The 15,812-nt window shown below is 42.3% G+C and overlaps 1 protein-coding gene across 15 annotated transcripts in view; it reads left to right on the top strand.

The window, feature by feature from the left end:
• LOC133124929 (peripheral plasma membrane protein CASK) overlaps positions 1-15,812 on the top strand; it is a 166,170-nt gene that overhangs the window by 58,099 nt on the left and 92,259 nt on the right. For all 15 annotated transcript variants that reach the window (XM_061236518.1, XM_061236509.1, XM_061236511.1 and 12 more), the window contains exon 2: positions 8,320-8,432. In XM_061236518.1, the coding sequence (XP_061092502.1) occupies positions 8,320-8,432 (113 nt within the window). The remainder of the gene's footprint in view (positions 1-8,319; positions 8,433-15,812) is intronic.

Consider the following 15,812-nt stretch of genomic DNA (forward strand, 5'->3'; position numbering starts at 1 on the left):
CTGACTTAAAAAGGGTTAAACCTGCAATTTAATTTGCGGTGTGGTTGAATTTGTTTTACTTCTCGCAGATTTTTTTGATCTTTCATTTGACCAGGCATGATGACACTAATGGCTGTCATGTAGGGACAGATGTTCCCTTTCTTTAAGCTAAAGACTGTAGAGCTTTAATGTTGTTGATGTCTCAGACAGAAGAGGCGGAATACAACCAGGTGGGCTTGAATAGGAGTCTGTGTTACTTCCTTCAATATTATTGTTATTATTGTATTACTATGGCTTATATGCAGTGTCTGAACTGCTTTGGGCTCCACAGTGACAGGAACACACCAGGTAAATACCAGACATGGAGCTTGCTTCCTTTCAGTGCCCATGCTAGTGGATTGCAGCAGTTGCACGAACCACATGGAGTGTGATTCGGATCACTCTAACTTGGCTCCTAGTAATTCACCATTTTAGCTTATAGTACATTGTATATGTAGTATATTGTATATTTTATGTATTGGTTATAGCAGATTTGTAATTTACAAGCCAATTTTTTTTTCTTTGAGGTTTGGGACAAAAAAGTTTAACTTTGAACATTTTCCAAGAATGCTTTGCTCTGCCTGGGTCTTCCATGTCCTGGCACCACAGTCAGGACAGCAGTCTCTAACCATCTTCCATCTCAGACTGGAGGCCTTCAGTCTGTTCTTTGGTTCCCAGACTGCCCACGCTGTTATTGGATCAGTCACACAGGGTGTAATTAGGGCATGTCTTTCTCCTGATCTTCTTTGGCAACTCAGAAATTTAGACACCCATTTGGCACAATGGTGTGAGGTCTAAAATAAAATCTGTAGTTCTGAAGCCCAAGCAAAAAGCTTGCCTATGAAATGTATGTACATATGGAGTTTTCTGTTATTCACCCGACTCATTAACCTAATTTGTGGGGCAGCAGAAGGCTGTAGAAGGATGCGGAACATTGTGTTATCATTATTCGATAACCATTAGCGAATACTGACATTTACAGAGGCATTTCATTTGAAGGCATTTACAATATGGTAGATATTCTACACAGGAGGGCACTGTCTTTACATTTAGTTATGCCTCACAGTGCCGGCTAGGTCCTGGAAAGCATCATACCGCTTTATGTAGTCTAACCTTCAGAGCTTTGCCTCTTTAGTCACTGCAGGAGGTAGTTGATGCCCAGTTCTCATCTTCAAACCTCATGTTCTTATCGAAACCTGGGTTTGTAACTCACAAGTTGTAGGCTTGATTCCAAGGGTGGTCTGTGCCATTGTACTCTTCAGCGAGGTACTTAACCTGAATTGCTTGGCAAATGTCCATCTGTATAATAGAATTTATCTATTAAAAATAAATTGGTAAAATACTGCATGCCGTATGAAATGAGAGTGAATGGGAGCGTTTGTTCAATGTCTAAATGCAATTTAGGCAATGTAATGTTATTCACTTATGTTCTCTTCAATGGCATTTGCTGACAATCTGTCCTTTAACTGGCTACGCAGTTGGACTAAATGTAACCAGAGTTCACAATAAGGCCATTGTTCAGAATCCCCATTGATTCCAAGATTAGATTCCTTTGTGAATGTTACAGTAAGGAACTGTAAGGGACTCCCATTAGATGGGTAACCTGACATCCTTGCTAATCTGGTGGCAGTAAGTCACAGTATTGATAGAGTTCTTCCCAGGTCACTTCATTGCTGGGCATTGAATGTTATGAATTAACAACTCTATTCTCGTTGCTATTGTGTGAGGTCTTTTTATTCAGAAAGATGGGGACTCCAGTTAACTGTCCTAATGACAAACACAGGCCTATGTGGCAGTCGTAGCACATGGAAATTAATACTTTCAATAACTCCCCTGTGGTGGAACAATTCTGAATTATTGGCCATATTCCAAGACAGGCTGAAGAACCTCCTCCTCTGATTGTAACTTGGTTCCCCTCACTTGCCCACCCACTTACACTGCTGTCTTGTCTATTCATTTGGGCTCTTATGGAAGTTTTTGTGGTTTCATGGGGCTTTATGGTTTATGTAAATTCTATATGTTAAGGTCTGGCATTTTTGTTCGTGGTTGATGATCGCAATGCCTTAATGAAAGCAGCCATGATTACTAAGGTTTATTTTCGTTTAGTCTCACTTTCTCTCTTTTAAACACACACACACACTCCTCATCCCTGTGGATTTGTTTCAGCAGGTAATCTCTTGCGGCTTGTGGTGCTACTCTGATGGAAGAAGGCAATCGCATGTCAATTTTCCGGGTTTCTACTCTCAAGCTTCTTTCACTGTGTAGTATCTCATACTTTCACTGCTCTAAAGCCGGAAGCTGAACATTATACATTAACGGGTTGGGTGAAGTTAAAAAACGTTCTCTTCCCAATTTGACTGCAGCCTATATTTCATAGAGAAGAAAGAAAAGAAAATGTTAATGAAAAATGCACTCACACATTCAAATTTCGAGTGCATGTGTGTTTAATTATATTTTCATGCTCTCTTAAGATTTGTGGGCTTGTCTTAGTTCCTCCTCCTCTGGGTTACTGAGACGACCCTGCAATTCCTACAGAAAGCTTTGAAATGTATTGCCTTGCTGCAATTATGGCAAATATTTGTTTTCCTCATGGAAGATATATTAAATATTCGGTGTAGTGTGGGAAGGCTTGTTTTCTCAATGTCAAACATTGAGCCTGATCTGTGCCACTGTAGTGGAGCGGAAGTCATTGTTGGAGAGGTAGTCTGCAGCAGACCTGAGGCTACGTAATTATTTTGGATTGAAATACGTTTCTGTGCTCGATTTGATCATGCTTGGTGCAGCTGATATATACTTTTTGAGTATATTTCATGGGTTGCAATACACCAGACAAGGTTAGGAAAATATTTGAATCCAAAATAATTATGTAATTGACCCAAGTCTGGTCTGCAACTCTACCTATGAAAGCCAATGCAGGAGAACAAACTGGTATTATATGAATATAGCCTGCAATTGGTTAATGCACCAATTCCATATGTTGTGTAGAACTGACAAAAGAAAATTCATTCTTGTGACACAATAGCAAGTCAAGTCAAACTTTATTGTCGCACCAGGGGAAATTAGGTTGCAACCAGGTTTTACACAAAAGAGTGGAATATACTACACAGATCAACAGGGACAGCCAAAACGAATCGCATATATGAAGACAGTGCAACACGGCATAAAAGGTAGGAATCCAAAGTGCAAGGATTATTTGTGCAAATTCAGCCTACTGATTGCTGTGCAAACAACGGAGATATATCTTTTAGTTCTCTGATTCGGGACTCTGTACCTGGGGCCTGAATGTATTTCTACAAAAGGTATAAACCTTGTCAGCCACTTGTATTAAAAAAAAAAAAGCAAGCAGACTGTCTTATTGACAATGTGATAAAAACACAATTTGCACAACTTAGCAACTGATTAGCCCTCTATAGAGACATCCTAAATTTGGATTGCTATGGTTAACAGGCTCCACAAGTGTAATCTATCAGTTTGCAGTTCGGCAGCATTCAGCAACGTTTTCTTGTTTGGTGCATTTGTGACCCGTTCTATCAGAATCCGTCGTAAGTCACGACAGCCAATTTCACGTACATGTAAGTCGATGTTGGCTGTTTTAGGCTTTCATCTTCATTTTGTGGAACAATATCTTGACTTTCTTAATCAGCTTTGGTGGCTACATGTTAATGTATTTGCTTTCATGGTTTGCATGTCTTAATGTCAAGATGTAGTTTTAAAGGATTTGTACATAAGATGACAAGTTATAGCCCCTGAGTTTTGTTAGTCCAGTATTGGTAGTCTCCCAGCCTCACGTAACACTCACAACAAAACTTTGAAGCCGTCTTTCTCAAAAACATGGTTTGGTGGCACTCAAAATGAAATGGGACACAACTCCCTTGATATCTGGAGTAGAGAGATAAGAAATATTGTTATAAAGCTTACGTTCTCCTCTTTCGATGAGTTTCTAAAACTCAAAATACATTTTGGGGTCCATACGCCTGATTTTGATGGATTAGGTCTTTTTATTTTAAGCTTAAACAACGTTTTGCAGAAGTAAAAAAAAAATATATTAAAATATATAACCCCTGTGTACAAGTAGTATTTAAAAGAAATGGTCTCCTCCACCTCTTGGTATTCCTGGTTACTCTGGACATAATCTCCAGCTTGGGAAGAAACATTTTGGTGAAAGATGGAAGGTTTCAGTCTCCAGCGGCGGTCCCATTTGACCCTCTGATTACTGGCCAACTCACTGCTGTGTCCATCAGCTTCAGCCCCTCACTTCTGGACTCTTAGATGTTTCCTCTGAAGGCCACTCTGAGTTTCACCATTTGCTTGCCATTGACCACATGACCTGGCTATCATCTTGCATACTGTAATCATTCCCATCTGTCAGGAAGCTCTCTCTTTTTCTCTTTCTCTCACTCCCTCTCTCTCTCTCTCTCTCTCTCTCACTGTCTTTCTTTCTCTCTCTGCAGCTCCCTGTTATTCATTTTCCTTTTCATTTTCACTGCTCGCTTGCTCGCTCACTCTAACCCCCCTTCCTCCCACCATCTCTTTCTTTCCCACTCACTCCTGACCTCACCTTCCGGCGATTTCTACAGGGGGCCTTCCTGGCAGCCAGCAGCTCTGTCTGAAGTAGCCTTTGTTTGTCGAAGCTCTCCTAGAAGGCCGGCCCAAGTGTTTGCGCAGGACATCCGCCTATACGGCTTACGCAGAAACAGGATTGTTTGTTTCTGGTCGCCTTCTGACAGCTCACTTTCTTCATTAGAATTCCTGCTGCATGAGTTGGCCTGTGCCCCGTTCCCTCCGTGAAGTGGAGTGCACTTCCGTTAACCATTAGCGCCTCTTTCTGTAACTCCTCTCCAGTGACCTCCTCCTCCTCCTGCTTCTCTTCACCGTCTACCCCCCAGCAGGGGCAAACTGCCCTGAGTGTCTTTTGTATTTTACACAGCCCTGACTGCAAATGGATTCTCCGGTTCTAATTAGGTACAGTAATTGGGTACAGGGAACAAAGACAGTCTTGTGTATTATTTACAGAAATGTAACAACAAAAAAATTGGCAGTAATTGCATGCAGTAATTAGCCTAGCAACTGGGGCAGAAAACACCGTCTTGACAGTCCTGATCTGCTCTGAACTTTGATGCCGCTTTGCTTCACCGGTGCTGCAGAATAGAGTGGTTAGGGTTGGTATGCGGCACGCATGCAAGGGCCGACTGCTGTGTTGGCCTCGACTGCGTCCTGCATCCAGTGGGATGGTCTTAGCTGTGAGTCAGTGGATGTGTGTGTGCGCGCATGCGCGTTTATCATTGTGGGGCCTATACGCCACACCTTCTGTTTCTACACAGCCCATGGGCAGCACCCCTGTGCAGCTCTCTGATTGCCTGAGTGGTTAGGTATCAGGCCCATTGTAAGAAGTGCTGACTCACTCCCACGGGGTCGGCAGTGGAGTCTGAAGAGGGAAGGTTGTGGATCGAAATGGATTTGGTCATCCAAAAAGATTAAAAGCAGGTGGAACTGATTAGACCTTACTCAGCATTATTGCTTTCACCCCATATTCCCTCTCTCTTCCTCCCTCCCTCCCTCTTTTCCCTCAAACCCTGTCTTCCTGCCTCCCTCCCTCCTTGCCCCTCACCCAGTCTTCCTCACTGTTCAGTCATGCAGGCATTCTGTCACAGCGCAAGTTATTAAGCCTCTGGAAAAGTGGGCCTGTGTCTGTGAGATATACTATGTCAGACATCGTTGGGGTTAAACACAGGTGCTTTGTCTTGATATGAGTTATTTTCCCTTGGAGGTATGTCAGCAGGTCCCTGCTTTCCGGCTTGTTCTCTACAGAATGCTCAAGTTTTGGCTCAATGTGCCACTATCGTAGTCTTGCACAGAGGACTGTGCCCGGTCACCTCCATCATATCTGCCACTGCAGATCTCTGGCCCAGAGCAGAAAATGTGCAGGGCCTTTTATTTAGTAGGAAATGTACAAGGCCTTTTTATTTTGAAGGCAGAATTTGGTTGGAAGCTATATGGATTAAGGAGGCAATTTGGGTAGAGGCAGGATGAAGGGACAAGTAGTTTTTGGCTGGACAGAGGAAAGGGCTGTATGTTGATGGATACAGGTGTCGGATTTTGGTGTTTTTTTTTGTATATTTTTGTTTCTTATTGAAGTAAAACATTTGTGATCTGTTTTTAAGGGCTCCCACGTTCATCATGTTAATGTCTGACGTTTTAATACCTTTTTCCCATGTAAATCTCAACCAACAGATGGCCCGTGACATGGGAGGACATCTAGAGCCATCAGAAGGAAACCTTGGTTGCATAGAAATTATTATATGTGAAAAGACATTGATCTAGCCAGGAAGGAATGGCATTGTCTGATGTAGGAGTGAATTCTCACATGCATGAAGCCTTTCATCCTAGATAGCCCAGTGGTAGAGAAATTGTCTTTAAACTATGACATTCTCAATGATAATTTGTGTTAGACTGGAGACGCTCGTAAAACCATGCAGATTTGTAACGAAGAATTTTGATAAGACTCTTTCCTTTCCTGAAACGCAACTGGAATCTACAGCAACTAACCAGATTTTAATCAAACAGAAGAATTCTTCATAGAGTAGGTGGTGGAGTATCTGTATTGACAGCAGTATTTGAGTGGATGGCATTGCCAGGAGGATGAAAACACCTACAGTATTTTGGTGTGGCCAAGGTAGATGGAGGGGTAGTCACATTTGGGTAGAAGCTGGGGGTGGACAGTATTTTTTGGAGGGTGCAGCATTGATAGAGGGAGAGGCACTATTTAGTTGGATAAAGGGGCAGGTTGTATTCATACTCCGTGGGTGGAGGTACAGGCAGTGTTTGGCTACACGGTGGTCCCGGTCTGGGCAACGTGCCACACCACCTGACCGCTCTGACAGTAAAGCAGCTTTAGCCCACTGTCCATCTGTTTGTGCAGGTTGTGTTTGGGAAAGCAGAGGCTCTCCCTGAACTGCATTAACAGGATATCAGGATAATTAGCAGATGCTTCCGCCAAGACACTCTGTTGATTATGCCTGGTCTGAAATTCTTCTGTGGGCGTTCCTGGGGTGACTCCATTTTGAATTTGTCATCTTCTTTGGAAATCACATTTTTGGTTTTAATCTCTCTGCTTCTTCAAGTTAATTTAGTGATCCAATTTTTCAGGGTATAACCTATTTTGAGATGCCAATTCTTTAGCGACAACAGTTCCTTATTTTGTAACATGGGTGGTAAAACAAGTGTGGGTGGACCTCACCTTCTTTGCATTTTTGAAATCCACATACTACAAGAAATATGATAATGTCACTGTCCAGTGGACCAAATGCATAATAGTTTCTCATTCTAAAAATGACCCCAGGTAACAATTTCAGCCAGGCTGGAAAACACAGATTTTTTGTTGCAAAAATGCACAATATAAATTGATAGAGTTGTAATATAAATAGTAGTAAATGTTTTATTTCCTGAGGGCTACATACTTGAATACTTGATCTCAACTTATTAGTTATTGGGTGGTGATAAAAGCAGAAAATGAAACCTTAATCTCTGTTATCCTGTAAGACATCATCTCACTGTAACAACTGACCACCCACATACAGCACGTGTAAATAAACCGCGGCCCTTTTCATGACAAGATATCTTACCAACTACGGCTACTTGGCAGGTAAACAAATAAGGCTGTTAAACCTTTGTTATTTTGCGGGGTACAAAAAGAAACATCTGCCTTGCAATTAAACCATGCTGTTTTAGGGTCTGTTTGGAAGAGCATGGTAATGTCTAAGTCAGGGATCTCAAACGGAAAGTCCTTGAGGGTTGCAGCTTCTGTGGGTCTTTTGTTGTTTCCGTTAAATTGATAGCACATTTAGGCTTTGGAAATTTGGTTTGTTGACTCTTTAGCCAAGCGCCGACTTAAAAGAAGCTGAAGTGTTGAAGCGCACCAAATCCCAGCAGACACTGCAGCCCTCTCGGGCTGGAGTTTGTGATCTCTGTTGTTATTTTAAAGGTTGTAGTTTGTGCTGGTAGTTGGAGCTTTTTGGCAAGACTGCAGCAACAATGGTTCAATTAGAAGACAAACACACCAGACTCTCCGAAGCTAAATGAGCCTCCCTGTTTGAGTTTTCATTGTTTGTTGATTACGCAAACACTGCACACGCTGGAGGGAACAGGATTGATGGTTTGAATTGAGAATAGATATTTGTATGCGACGTTGTGGCATTTTGTGTGTTGAATGGAACGCTGAATGCAAGGTGTGGTGACAGCGGTGAGATTCAGGAAATTTAACCCTCTTCTCTCGCTCTCCCTCTCTCCCTCTTTCCATTGCAGGGGTCCGTTCAGTGTGGTGAGACGATGCATCAACAGAGAAACCGGCCAGCAGTTCGCTGTAAAAATAGTGGACGTGGCCAAGTTCACATCCAGCCCTGGTCTGAGCACAGAGGGTAAGCATCGTCATCTCAAGGAAATATGCTTCCAAGAAACACGAAAGCGACTTGTACTTTGGCACCAACCATTCCTGCTGAACGAGGGTGACCACACCCGCCAGCTCTAACTGTCTCTTTCAGTTTCACTCTCTCTGTGTCTCTCCCTCTCTCTGTGTCTCTCCCTCTCTCTGTGTCTCTCCCTCTCTCTGCGTCTCTCCCTCTCTCTGTGTCTACCACTCACTATGCACTGTACCTGAGAGGCATGTCACTCCTCTCATTTCCTGCATGACTGAGTGCACATCCACACCACATGCATAGTGCCCAGTTATCATGTGTGCTACATCCATCAGTGAAGCATACCCAGAGTAATGGCGGTGGAAAAGGTTATCTATGCTCAAAGCTGAAATGGCACAGACCCGGTATTGCCTGCTGTGGACCTATAGCCGCACAGCTTCAGAATCCGTATCTGTCCTATATTTATGGCTTGCTGGAAGCCACAGTGAAGCACACACACAAATATGTTCTCAAATGCTGAATGCACGTGATCTGATATAAATGACATCGCTGTCTTTGAAAAACAGAAGAGGATTTTAATTCAAACGGTGGTGTTTTTCAGTTGAGAACGGTTGTGGGCGATTCAGCTGATACACTATAGAAATACTCGGCTTACGTGGCCGAGATGTATGGGGGAGCAGGGGCACCACGATTTGTGTGCTGGGAATACGGATTGAATGTTCCCAGCCCATTAGATTTTTCAGATGTTCCATGTTTGTTCACAGTGCTTTTGACATGGTCTTTTTTGACAACCTATTTACTGTAGGATAATGTGCATGGCATTAAAACACCAGATTTCTGATTGCCGATGAAGAATGACATTTTCCATTAGCCATTATTGTACTTTCTGTGCTAAGCTTGGAATCTTTCTGGACTGATTTGTATTCACATCGAATCACTTCAATGATCAGAGAATGCAACAGTGTCTGGGGCAAAAGAGCATTTCCAACATATGTGTTCCAGAGATGTGTTATTCTGCCTCGGCAATTTAAAATTTGCCAGCTCACTAGGTGAACTGTGTCAGTGGTTCCAGGAACACAAACTATAAATTAATGCAAATGATGTCTGGAGAACCATAAAATCTGTTCTCCAGAGTGACAGACATTTTGGGGTGAAGGCTATGTAAAGGCCCACATACAGTGGTGGGCGGTGAATAGGGGCATTGTCAATGCAGGGAAAAAAAATAAAATAATAATATTAGTAACGTCTACAGTAACAGTGACTATCTGCTAAACTGCCGATTTACCAGACATAAAATGTACATACATGAAAACATAATATTTAAAGTCAGTTTTGTCATTTGTGTCAGTCTTGGCTGGGCACGCCTCTTGCTAACAGCTATGGGGCACCGTTGCACATATTGGTGTTCAATTGTGTACGTGTTTTCTCTTTTGGGTGACGTCTATGTGCCACACTAATTGACTGCTGTTTCTGGCAGAGCGCAGATTTTAGCGCCCCTGGCCAATAGACATTCTATTCCCACCCAGTGCAAGAGCAGCCACCATTGGCTTGGCAATGACTCCTAGTACTCATCTTCTACCCTCCTTTTCTGTCCCGCCCTCCTCATACTTTCTGCTGGGTAGGAGACAAGGAAAGAATGAAAGAAGAACGTTATGCCTGGATTCGCAAGTCCTTCCATCAGCACACTATTTTAATATTTTGTGTAGCCTAAAACGTAACTGTAAAGTAGATAATGTAAAATATTGTTCAAATACATTGCTAAACCTTGAAAGAGCAATGTGCTTAAGGGCAGGATAGAAAACCAAGACACACCTTGCGAGTGGACATAGTCTACATATATATAAAAGCGGAATAATCCACTCCGAGGTGGTCATTACACAGTTCCTAAGCACTCCGCTAAGGCAACCACCCTCCACTTTGCACCCAGTCAGAATCAAGTATTTTTGCCCAGACCATAATATAATGTAACATAATGAAATTATGTTGCTGTGCCTTGTCTTTGTGAGATGGTTTGTGATTCCTTGTTTGTCGATTTATTCACCTACATCTATGTTTTGTTGTCTATTATCTTAGATCCATAGTAGAGTTTTAGGGTTGTGTATAGCGCCCCACCCAGGTGAATGGCCACCAGCTGCCACTGCTTCCTGCTACTCGTGTCTAAAATGCTCACAAAAATTTCAGAAAGAGTTGTGGCGTGGCTTTTAAAAAGTAGCAGTTAGACCATAGTCCAAAATTGCAATCGTTTTACTCACACAAATCGAAAGCTCCAGGGATGATGTGAAAAGCTCAAAAACGTATGTGTTTGGGCCTTTAATATTAATATGAACCGAGGTGATTGATCATTCTCATGGGAGTACATGAGGGCTGACATAGCCCTACCTGGGTGAGAGCAGTGAGGGGTTGTTGAAAATTGTGAGCAAAATAGAAAGGAGGAACGGACGCAAGGAGCTGGAAGGTCTACAAAATTGTTTGGTAAACATTTTTCAAAAAGGTAGCTCTACCATCAAGGTACTTATATTAGAAAATATAAAAAATGCAATATCAAGTGATGACATACTTTAATCCAGAATTTATGCACAGTGTATGAAAAGTACTGTTACTCACACATACTTTGGTACAGGGATCCGGGTCAATTCATCAAAATGAAATTGGCTGGGAAAAATGCCTGCAATAATCAACAGATTTTTTTAAAAATTTTTTTACAAATTTTAATTTGTTTCCGTATTGGACTGAATTGAAATGAAATTGAGCCCAACCCTGGTAGGCACATAACCGTTGACTGTTACCCAGGTGAGGTAAAAGGTGGGTAACCCTTGAGTGAGGCCCCAGCCCCCCACCTGTATTGCTCCAGGAGGCATTGTCCCCTGCTTAGTCTAATCAACTAGAAGTCGCTTTTTTTTTTTTTGATTACCTGGGATTATGTGATGTCTGCTGTAGTGCGGTTTGTTTTGAGTAGAGGCACAGCTCTCTGTAGACAAGGCCGCAGCCTCTGGTCCTGCATTACTGCACACCGCTGCAGGATTCAGAGCTCATTTCCTCCAAATCTGTGCCAGTCAAACTCTAAAGCTGTTCTACAGAATAACCAGCTAAACACTCTTTTTGCTATCACAGAAGCGTATGTACAAATGCTCATACACACATGTATGTCTGCACTCTCTCACACAAGCACACACACAAACACCCGTAAGCACACGTACGTATGCATGCTCACACACACAAACACATACTCACTTGAACGTATTTGTATATATAGGTTTGTATACGTACTGTATACACGTGCGCACGCGCATACTTATGTGTCACATACACGTGCACAGACACATGCCCATTTACAGAAGTATACACATGCAGACACACAAGTGCATATATAAACATTTACAGTACCCTCTATAATGTTTTGGCACAAAGACATAATTTTAGTTGATTAGACTCTGTACTCCACAATTGTAGATGTGTAATCAAACATCTCTCATGTGGTTAAAGTGCAGACTCTCAGCTTTTATTAAAGGGTTTTTTTTATCCGTTTTGTTTCCACCAGGTAGAAATTACAGTGTTTTTTATAGATAGCCGATGATCTGGACTTGAGTTTGTGCTTTTATTGAAGAAATGCACATATTGGCAGTGCATTTCTGAAGCCTCCTTAGCTTTGCACATTATTGTAAAAAGCCAGTTGTGAGTGGCTGTGAGCACTGGATATGCACTTACACATTTAAAAGTGCTTCTTGGTGCAATTTAGAAACTCAGCATGCAGCATGTTCCCCACTAATAAGTGCAGCAGAAAGGGATTCTGGGAAATCGTAAAGTGGAGCAGGCGTGACGGGGCTCCCAGCTAGCTTTTTTTCGAATGGGTACAGGCGCTTATGTTTCATCATGGAACGAATCTTTCCATTTTCCTTTTTTTGTTGTTGTTTTGTTTTTCTATGGGTAATTACCCTTCCAGCTCCTCTGCGTCTCTGTACTGCTGTTCTAGACCCAGGACAGTGCAGAGAGGGTAAAAGCAAGAATGTGAAGTCAAGGGGGTGCGGGGGCTTGGGGGGTTCTTGGGCTCTTGCGCTGAATGTAAACCTGGATCCCATTGGCCAGGTCTGGGCTCTCTAGAACGGTGTCACCTCTCTAGCCAATCAATCCCCCCACTTTTTTTTAAATTGACAGGTACAACAACTCACAACTGTGTGAAAGTCGTCTTTTAGGTCCATGAACCCTTTCCACTCTGCCCCCCTAGAGGGCAATTTCTGCCTATTTTGTACTAGTCCTATAAAGGTGTAAATATTTCAAACTATTTACTGCACACACACAGTTGAAGACTTAAATGAAAGAAGAGGCTTGTACCGTTTCGCAATTTGAGACTGAACAAGTGTATGTCAGAGCATGTACATACAGTGTACACAAAAGTACAAAACGACTTATGTTTTTATAGCGCTGAATATCTACATTTTTAAGTGAAGGACCAACCCAGAACTACTTTATATTTGTGCACAAACTTGTGTACAAAATATGGTAAAGATATTCTAATTCCACATGAGTTTTCCATTTTTCAAATGGTTCGATTAAGACAGATTTTTTGATACAAAACGTCAAGAAAATGAATCTTCACATGTGTTTTGTTCACATATATAAGAGCATGTTTTTACAAAGCATGCCCAAAAAGCTCTCCAAAAAGGACGACTCACCCTAATGCTTTTCTACCCAACCTGCAGCCTATTTAAAAGTAGGTTAACTAGAGCCCCGTTAGTCCCACCAGCCCCATCAGCCAGTACAATTAAGCCTACAGCTTTATCTATAGCAAGACCAAATCCTGTAATTGTCTATTCTGCACAGATTTATGTCGAACAAAGATTTGCCTGCAATGCAAATGCTCGTTGGATGTTTTGCGCAAGTCTGTATATTCATTCTGTTATGCAAACAGAACAATGTTCCGAAACTGTCTGTCACCTGAGTATGACGCATTATACCTTGTTGGAAAAAGTAGGGAACCTTGTACAAGAAGCTTACCATGTTTTACATTAGTTTGGTACTGAAATGACTTAGCAAAGCATTTAAGCAACAGAAAGAAACAGTTAAAGACTACATTCACTTAGGTATAGTCCCGCCAAATGGATGAATGGAAAAACAGTCGAGGCTTCATATCCAGATGGGATTTTTTGTTGCAGTAATATGTCCGTATCTAATAATTTGCATTAGATAGATGAACATTTTCATCATACGTTCGCATTGATTTACTTGGGGACTATGTATTTTGATACTTTCACAGGGTTTTTATCTTCAGCTCCTTTAAAATCCACATAGCAAGGCAAATATCATTTTCCACAATATGGGATCATGAACAACCATTGACTCTGTCTGATCTGCTGTGTTGATGGATTTGTGGCTGTAGTCCAGCTGTGGTCTTATGCTAATGATTTTCTCTTGAATTATTTGTAGCTATTGTTGTGTGTGATGGAGAGTGGCTTTTTTAGGGCAGGGGATTCTGGGAGTTGGCATACAGGATACTGCGATGCTCCAGGTGGTGTTGGCAGACCTGCTGGTATTGGTGCCTGCCTTGTGCCATCTGTGACTGTCCTGCAATACTCTTCCTCTTCACTGTAACTATGAATTAGAGACACACATGCGTGCACATGAACACACACCCACAAACACTGCCAGGCACAGGCAACAAACATGCACACATACACATACACACGCACACGCGTATACACATATACGTGCACCCACAAACACTATCAGATGATGTCAACAATCATGCTCACAAGCAAACACGCACACGCACGCACATACAGTGGGGCAAAAAAGTATTTAGTCAGCCACCAATTGTGCAAGTTCTCCCACTTAAAAAGATGAGAGGCCTGTAATTTTCATCATAGGTATACCTCAACTATAAGAGACAAAATGAGAAAAAAGAAATCCAGAAAATCACATTGTCTGATTTTTAAAGAATTTATTTGCAAATTATGGTGAAAAATAAGTATTTGGTGAATAACAAAAGTTCATCTCAATACTTTGTTATATACCCTTTGTTGGCAATGACAGAGGTCAAACGTTTTCTGTAAGTCTTCACAAGGTTTTCACACACTGTTGCTGGTATTTTGGCCCATTCCTCCATGCAGATCTCCTCTAGAGCAGTGATGTTTTGGGGCTGTCGCTGGGCAACACAGACTTTCAACTCCCTCCAAAGATTTTCTATGGGGTTGAGATCTGGAGACTGGCTAGGCCACTCCAGGACCTTGAAATGCTTCTTACGAAGCCACTCCTTCGTTGCCCGGGCAGTGTGTTTGGGATCATTGTCATGCTGAAAGACCCAGCCACGTTTCAGCTTCAATGCCCTTGCTGATGGAAGGAGGTTTTCACTCAAAATCTCACGATACATAGCCCCATTCATTCTTTCCTTTACACGGATCAGTCGTCCTGGTCCCTTTGCAGAAAAACAGCCCCAAAGCATGATGTTTCCACCCCCATGCTTCACAGTAGGTATGGTGTTCTTTGGATGCAACTCAGCATTCTTTCTCCTCCAAACACGACAAGTTGAGTTTTTACCAAAAAGTTATATTTTGGTTTCATCTGACCATATGACATTCTCCCAATCCTCTTCTGGATCATCCAAATGCTCTCTAGCAAACTTCAGACGGGCCTGGACATGTACTGGCTTAAGCAGAGGGACACGTCTGGCACTGCAGGATTTGAGTCCCTGGCGGCGTAGTGTGTTACTGATGGTAGCCTTTGTTACTTTGGTCCCAGCTCTCTGCAGGTCATTCACTAGGTCCCCCCGTGTGGTTCTGGGATTTTTGCTCACCGTTCTTGTGATCATTTTGACCCCACGGGGTGAGATCTTGCGTGGAGCCCCAGATCGAGGGAGATTATCAGTGGTCTTGTATGTCTTCCATTTTCTAATAATTGCTCCCACAGTTGATTTCTTCACACCAAGCTGCTTACCTATTGCAGATTCAGGCTTCCCAGCCTGGTGCAGGTCTACAATTTTGTTTCTGGTGTCCTTTGACAGCTCTTTGGTCTTGGCCATAGTGGAGTTTGGAGTGTGACTGTTTGAGGTTGTGGACAGGTGTCTTTTATACTGATAACGAGTTCAAACAGGTGCCATTAATACAGGTAACGAGTGGAGGACAGAGGAGGCTCTTCAAGAAGAAGTTACAGGTCTGTGAGAGCCAGAAATCTTGCTTGTTTGTAGGTGACCAAATACTTATTTTACCGAGGAATTTACCAATTAATTCATTAAAAATCCTACAATGTGATTTCCTGGATTCTTTCCCCCCATTCTGTCTCTCATAGTTGAAGTGTACCTATGATGAAAATGACAGGCCTCTCTCATCTTTTTAAGTGGGAGAACTTGCACAATTGGTGGCTGACTAAATACTTTTTTGCCCCACTGTACAT

The sequence above is a fragment of the Conger conger genome, chromosome 3 (genome assembly GCF_963514075.1).
Source record: "Conger conger chromosome 3, fConCon1.1, whole genome shotgun sequence".
In the NCBI taxonomy this organism is placed as follows: domain Eukaryota; kingdom Metazoa; phylum Chordata; class Actinopteri; order Anguilliformes; family Congridae; genus Conger; species Conger conger.